This window comes from Rhea americana, unplaced genomic scaffold (genome assembly GCF_003343005.1).
Source record: "Rhea americana isolate MKP2758 unplaced genomic scaffold, rheAme1 scaffold_139, whole genome shotgun sequence".
Lineage (NCBI taxonomy): Eukaryota > Metazoa > Chordata > Aves > Rheiformes > Rheidae > Rhea > Rhea americana.
Genome location: NW_028185472.1, coordinates 1,682,117 through 1,689,251, shown reverse-complemented (window position 1 = coordinate 1,689,251; position 7,135 = coordinate 1,682,117). Strand labels below are relative to the sequence as shown.

Sequence of the window (7,135 nt, the reverse complement as noted above, 5' to 3'; positions counted from 1 at the left end):
AAAAAAAAAGATTGAATGCTCTGCAGTGATGTGAACAAAAAGTGCTTTTAAAGAAAGCAAGATGAAGTCATTACACATGCTAGTCTCCATTGCTTCTTCAGATGTAAATCAGGCCTCCTACAGAGGACTTATCCAACTCCAATCCTCTTCTAGTAACATAGTATTTCTCCTGTAAGAGTCAAGTGTGCAGGTACAGACAGGATAGCTAATAAAAGAGGCAGCTCTAAGACAAACAAATGACACCTGCTGTAGGACTAAAACCATTCAAAATAACTTTATAAATTCTGTCACATTTCTGCTTTGTACATCAGTTCATCTTATCCCTCAAGCTTGTACTGAAAATTCATGTTTGCTTTGTTTCTTTTTTCCTGAAAGGCAGACACAAAACCAGCCATCAGTGCATTATTTACAGAAGTGCAACATAATCTCCCACCCCAAAATTAAACTCTTTATTAACAAGGTATGTCCAACAAAATGTAAATAAACACCACAGCTTGAGCAGTGTTTCTAAAGTCAATTTATAAAGGTGAGCTCACTTTTGCAATCCCCAAATGACAGAGCAAGTAAAGCTTCACTCACCATCGAGTGGGCTAAAAATACCATATTTCAAGTATCAAATCAGGAGTTCTAAAGACAATCCATATTTGATAAATAAACACAAAGGAAACAGTATATAGTTCTTGATATACTGTATATGAAAAGTGGTGTCCAGTTTCAAACTTTTAGCGAGACAGGTGCACAGCCCAAAACTGTGACTAAAGTAACCCTGAAAATTGTAGCAATTTGGGAGTCCCAAACATTAATCTGTTTGCCCTGGAGTTACTCTGCTGGTCTGAGGCATTTGATGATTTAGTTCTACATCTGCAGGTAATCAAAAAAAAAAAAAAGTCCATTCCCATATGGAAACAATTCAAAAGTAGATTCAGCAGACAAATCCTATTAGCATCTTGTTTCTCTGCACTTTGTTTTCAATGAGATGCAACTGCAGATCTATTATTCCCTCTGGAATAATCATGTTCTTGGCCAGAGTAAGTTCAATCCAAGCTATGCTGGCTCTGGCTCATTTTCAGTTTTCCACTTCACGTGCATCTTCACCATCAGACTTCTTATGCTTCCTCATATGTTTGTATTTTTCCACATATGCCTTTACCAGATTGGCTACCTTCATAGGGTTGATTTCTCCACTTTTGCTGTGGCAGATCTACAAGGGATTAGAAAAGGCATTCAGCCAGTTAATGGTACTGTGATAGTTCAGGCAGGTAACAGAAACCATCAGGACATCCTAAGCTTACTAGCAGAACTGATTCCTGCAAAGGCATTAAAATCACATAGCAGGATACATAAAGCAGAAAACACAGGTAAGACACCCCTCAATCTCAGTCTGCCTTGTGTGGTTTACAGTAATCTTGCACTAACTCTAGCTCTACCTTCTCTGTTCATTTGTAGTATGTACAACTGAGATCTTGATCTAAATGCATTTGACTAAAAGTCATACCAACTTTTTCCTCTCTGTGATAACAGTTCTCTGAAGCATCATTTAACTGCCTTGACCACACAATCATTACTCATTCTCACAAGATCACACACATTCACCTGCTCATTAGGTATTTTTTAAACCACAATCTGGTTAGCACTAAGACTTGAGACCAATGTCAATGTCAGCTAAACTTCAAGGCTCTCCTACAAAGCACAGGGACATTACAGAAAATGTTACCAGATTTTAAACACACACATTTTATAACTCTTAATCAGAAATAGCTTGAGCCTTCTGGCCAGAGTTCATAAGAAGAAAGATCTGACCATTCCCAAGATACTTGCCACATGATGCTTCAGGACAGGCAGCTTAAGTTTAGCAGTGTTCTAAGCCACTGAAAACTGAAAAAAAAAAGATCTTTTAAAAGGAACAGTCCAGCAGCTCTCATAAATGGTACACTCAGCCCTGCTTAAAGCAGCTCTTGCTTCACTGAAAGACCGCAGAGCCCGAGTCCAAAGATCAGCTACTCACTTAGAGCATGTCTTTACTGAAGTTTACAAGTGCAATTCAAAGTAGTGCCACTTATTTAGCTGTCTTTACAGCTCTTGCTCTTCACTTCAATTCACTGTCACCTTACCTTTTGCACTGCTTTTCGCAGAATACTCTTGTATTCCTCCTTCGTAATCTCCCTCTTCTGGTAAAARGGTTTAATAGCAAGTTTCACCTCTTCCACAGCCCTTTCCTGCATGTGAAGCTTCTTCATGTACTACACAGCAAAGAGAAAGTCATTACCTTATGTTATCCAGGGAATGCYTTCCAAATCTAGTTCTATTAGAAATGAGCTAGCAGTGACAATTAAGACTCATTTCACAATTTCAACAAGCCAAGTAAGAGTTAGCCTCAAACTGATCTCCTTCACTGAAAATTGCAGTTCTGAAACAAACCAGTTTGTGCTCTGAAGAGCCCTTGCTTTRTGTACAATTATTCTGCATTTTAAACAGTCTACAGTTAAAGAAGACTTGTCTTTAACGCGGCTTGCTTGTCTAATTCTAGTTATATGTTTGCTACTTGACAGCATTCACTCACTTCTTCATTTTTTGTTTTATCCAGTGGAGGTTTGGGTGCTTTCATCTTCTCTTCCGTGTTTCCTATGGAAGCAGCTTGAATTCCTGGTTCGGATGCAGTAGCCAGGCTGCCTGGCTCTGGAGTCAAGCTCTGCCCTGCCACACAGCCAAGCGCTGGAAGACTGCCCTGCATGATAAACTGAACCGTGGGCTGGCTGACAGGTGCATAGGGGGGAAGGCTTGAGGGCAGAGGTGGCGTCAAAGGTATATTTTGACAGTACACCTGTGAAACAGAATTTTGTGAATGCTTTTACTTAGAAGAATCAAATCAGGATTTTCAAAACAACTTTTATCCACTGAAACAGGCAAGTAATTATTAGTTTGGACCAGGGAGAGTGAAGACCCATCCCTCAACTAGGTCTCTGTGCAACAGCAACTAGCACCTGCTCCACTCAGCATTGTCTCTGTTACCCACCAGTGCAAAGACTGATGGCACAAACCAATGCTGGCAGGCCTTTTTTTTTTCTTTTTAAAAAAAGCAGCCTGATCATTGAATAGTTTGCAGCTGCTCAAACAGCACAATGTTTCAACAAAGAAATGCTGGAAACACAAGCTGCACATGTAGTGCAAAACAAAAAGAAAATGTGCTTCTTCAACTGTAAGGACCACCTGAAAGATTAAATGAGTAGAGGGTTGCTGAGGTGTGTGGGCTATATGAAATGTACTGTACGCAGAAGAACTCTGCCATGAGAGGAGGGTGTTGCACAACGAGGCCACAGATGAGGTGGGATGCCTTCCACGACACTTGGCTGCTGGAAAAGGAACCAACCTGAGAGGAATCTAGATCAGGAAACATAGGCTCAGGAATCATATAATTGGTTGGAGGAGGCTCATTTAACTGCACCTGATTTAATGTTTGGTTCAAGTCCTCAGCTTTCCAGGCCCCTTCTTTTGCTCTCTGAAGTCTGTAAAATGGCATCCCTAGGTTCACCAAGAAAAGGAGAAAGTATTTAAAAACAAGACAAACCTAGTAGGTCAAAAACTCAAAGCCAGTTACAAAACAAGTAGTCTATCAACACGGCTGGCTACAAAGGGGTTCTTGTTTAACAATATATTAGTATTTTACAGCTTCTGTTAATGGAGGACTTTTCATCCACTCCTGCAATTGCTTCTTAGAGCATTTGCACGACAGTAACCAACAAGAACCACACAACAAACTTTTTGTCAACACACAAAGCACAAGGTCCCAGCCAAATCCTTTTCAGCAGCCTCAGTTCAGCAGAGCTTGCAAGGGTGAACTGCAGAGATGTGTAGAGCTTTAAAAGCTTTAAAAAACAAAACAAAACAAAACAAAACATTCTAGTTAACTGCAGAAGGTGTGGAATGTAGACTGCTAGTTCAGGGACCTGGTCCCAGGATGTATTTTACAACTTAGCAAGTTCCCAACTGAGCTAGGGGACAGCATGTGCTCTCAGCTTGCCTCTACCAATCCATTAACATGATTGACCTCATGATTTCAACAAGTGCAAAACACAGGCTTTCAGGACCACAAAAACCCAGTGTCAACTCAGCTCAGATGACAAAGTAACTCATTACACTACAACTGTTTTTAGTCAGGCACCTAAACTCCAATTCTCACACAGCCTGCTTCACCTGCTATTTGTTTTCCCAGAGACGAAGACAGACTTACTAGGAGCTTTTCCAGCACACACCACACCGCTTTCTTCCTCCTGAAGATTCCAGGTAACTCTTTTCACTGGTGCTTTAGATTTCAACACAGGACCCTGAGATACCACCTCCAGTTCGGGCTTATTGAAATTACTGGCTTTTTCATTTGACACAAGGCACTCATCTTTAACATCTTTCACACAGTCTGTTATTTCAGTTTTGGATGAACTTTGAATTGGTGCAGCCTCAGTTAGAGCTTGGATAGTAACTTCCTTCTTCAGAGGTGGTTCCATCAGAGATGGGCACGCAGCAGTGTTTTCTATTTTAACTGTAATCTCAAGGTTTGTATTGCTACAGCTACCAAGTGTGGCCAAATCACTATTATTCATCAATTCCTTTTCAGCAAAAGGATCCATGCTGCCAACTGGAACAGAAATGCCTGTGTTCTCTGGCACAGGGAATGCAGTTTCATTTGTCATGTCCTCACAGATCTGTTCCACCTTTATTCTCTCTTGGTCTTCTCTCAGTTGTACTGGGATCTCAGTTTGTATTTCCTCCTCAAGTTTGATGTTTGGTTGGATGGTTATGGAAATCTGTTCTAGTGCTACCTCCTCCTTAGGCTCTTGTTTGAAGGAATGGGGTTGCTCCAGACATCTGGATACATTTTCTGCTGTAGACTTTTGATCCTTCTCTAGTGGAGGAAAAGTCTCTTTTGATTTGTGTTTTCTTTCTTTGGAACGCGATCTCGATCGTGGCATCTTCTCCTTTGACTTAGTGCTTTTGTGCTCCCGAGACCGAGATGCAGAGCGAGACCGAGACCTCCATTTTCTCCTCTCCCGAGACCTGGATCTTGATCTCTTTCTCTCTCTGGACTTCAAGTTACTATCTTTGTCATACCTCTCATAGCTTTTGTCCTTCCTATGTTTCCGCCTCTTAGTCCTCTCAACACTATTTGATCGGGAATGTTCCCTCCGTCTTGATCTTGACTGTGATGGTCTTTTCTTTTTCCTATTTTCATAAAACTCTGAAGTACTTCCAGGGCTCCCTGAACGTGACCTAGATTTCCTCCTCTCCCTAGACCAGGAAGTTTTTGCCTTTTTATCTTTGGTTTTATCCTTCATTTTCTTTTTTTTAGATCGCTCATGACTACTAGAACGGTCAGTAGAAGACTTTCTGCTCTTGACTTTTGACATGTGTGTTTTGCTATGCTCTTCTCCACTTGACCAAGAGGTGGACCTGGAGCTTCGGTCCCTTGAGTGTGGTCTATCCCTAGATCCTGATCGGGATCTCTTACACTCTTTGGCAAGTGCCTTTTTCCTTTTAGTTTTTTTCTTGCTTCGGGAACTGGAGTCTGAACAGGATCTGGAACGTGATTGCCTCTCTCTCTGTTCTATTTTTTGGACTCTTTGCTGCCCATCACTCTTTGATGGACTGGTTGGTTCTAGTTTCACATTAATATTAGGTCTAATCAATTCTTCAGCTTTAAAGAACACATTAGGGCCCTCTCTGGTTTCCTCCTTTAAACATTCTGCATCAGAAATTTGCTTAACAGCAGATGAAGTGCAAGCACTGCTTAGAAAGTCTTTCCTACCCGTATTATCTTGTTCTTCTGTATCAGAGATCTGTTCTACAATCCTGCTTTCTACTGTCACATCACCATGAGATGCTGAGTTACTAGATGGTACACCAGATTCAGCCCCAGAACCAAATATATTTTCTACTGTGTAGGGAGTAAAACGACGGACAGTTTGAAATGTTTGAACTTTTGGATTTTCAATGGAAATAGTCCGGGTAATATTAGTCAGTGGGATCCCTGAGCCAAGCCTTTCAGGACTGCTGTTTGCTGAACTTGAGTCTGACCCTGTTGGCTCAAAGGGATCATATATTTCACTTTTGATCTGTTTTTTCTTAACAGAGAAAAGAGGTGAAGAACTTTCTTTCTGCTGCACCTTGTCATCAACAGGGCGGAAGGTGTTACAAAATCCTGGGTTAGACAGTCTGCTGGAATGCCCTGCATTTCCAGGAATATTAATTTTAAAACTCTCAAAAGAGCTTGGGCCTTTGCCTCTTGAAGTGCTCAGTAGTGATGAACTGCTACACGTGCCTACACTAGTAGAAAAAGATAACCCACTCATACGGATTTGTTGCTGAGATTCCTTGGCATCTGACTTCTGACTTTCCACCTTGTTACCCTTACCCAGCTGATTAGTGCCCTCTTTACCAGTTAGCTGGGTTATACAGGAGCTAGGGATGTCACAGCTTGGGTTTCCTATGGGATCTGGTTCCATGTGCTTGCTGCTGGTTTCCTTTTTAATCTTTGGTATCCTGGGAAGCTCAGAGACATCAATTCTCTTAAGAGGTGGTTTTAACAGCTGCCTCACATTTACAGCTTTTGAACCAGAATTCAGGTTACAGCTTGGGGTCTTTGAAGATGCATCAGAGGGTGCAAATTGTTTAGAGTTTCCATTAAATCTGGGCATTTCATTTGACTTGGAGCCATGCCTGCTCAAACTAGGCATACTGCGAGTCTGAGCAGATCTGGGCATCACTGAATATTCTGATCTGACAGTTGCCTTTTCTGATGTAGTTTGTGCAGGGTTTGGTGCAGGTTCAGTCTTGCTCAATGAGGGYGAAGGTGATGAAAACAAGCTTGATGATGTGGGTCTGGTGTGAGRATTCACCCCCAAGGAAACTGAAGGTCCAGCAACAGAGCTGCTTGCTGTGGTCCCTGAGTGCACTGCACTTTGTTGAAGATTACGTCCTGAACCATCATCCACTACGGAATCACTCGYTGATTTTCTAGGAAGCGGAGCTATGCCATACAAGAGAACAATTAAGCTGTTAAATACATATTCAGTCATTTTTCCCCTAACATTAGAAGAAATAGAGTTAATAACTTAAGGTTCCACTTTGGCTTGCAGACATTCTA

General features: G+C 41.5%; 1 protein-coding gene across 3 annotated transcripts in view; it reads right to left on the bottom strand.

Moving 5' to 3' along the window:
* Positions 1–259: 259 nt before the first annotated feature.
* PHRF1 (PHD and ring finger domains 1) overlaps positions 260–7,135 on the bottom strand; it is a 32,824-nt gene continuing 25,948 nt past the window's right edge. For all 3 annotated transcript variants that reach the window (XM_085298478.1, XM_085298477.1, XM_085298479.1), the window contains exons 14-18: positions 4,229–7,018; positions 3,443–3,519; positions 2,561–2,821; positions 2,112–2,240; positions 260–1,201 (exon numbers count right to left, since the gene is read on the bottom strand). In XM_085298478.1, coding sequence (XP_085154604.1) covers positions 1,067–1,201; positions 2,112–2,240; positions 2,561–2,821; positions 3,443–3,519; positions 4,229–7,018 — 3,392 coding nt within the window. In that variant the 3' untranslated portion in view covers positions 260–1,066. The remainder of the gene's footprint in view (positions 1,202–2,111; positions 2,241–2,560; positions 2,822–3,442; positions 3,520–4,228; positions 7,019–7,135) is intronic.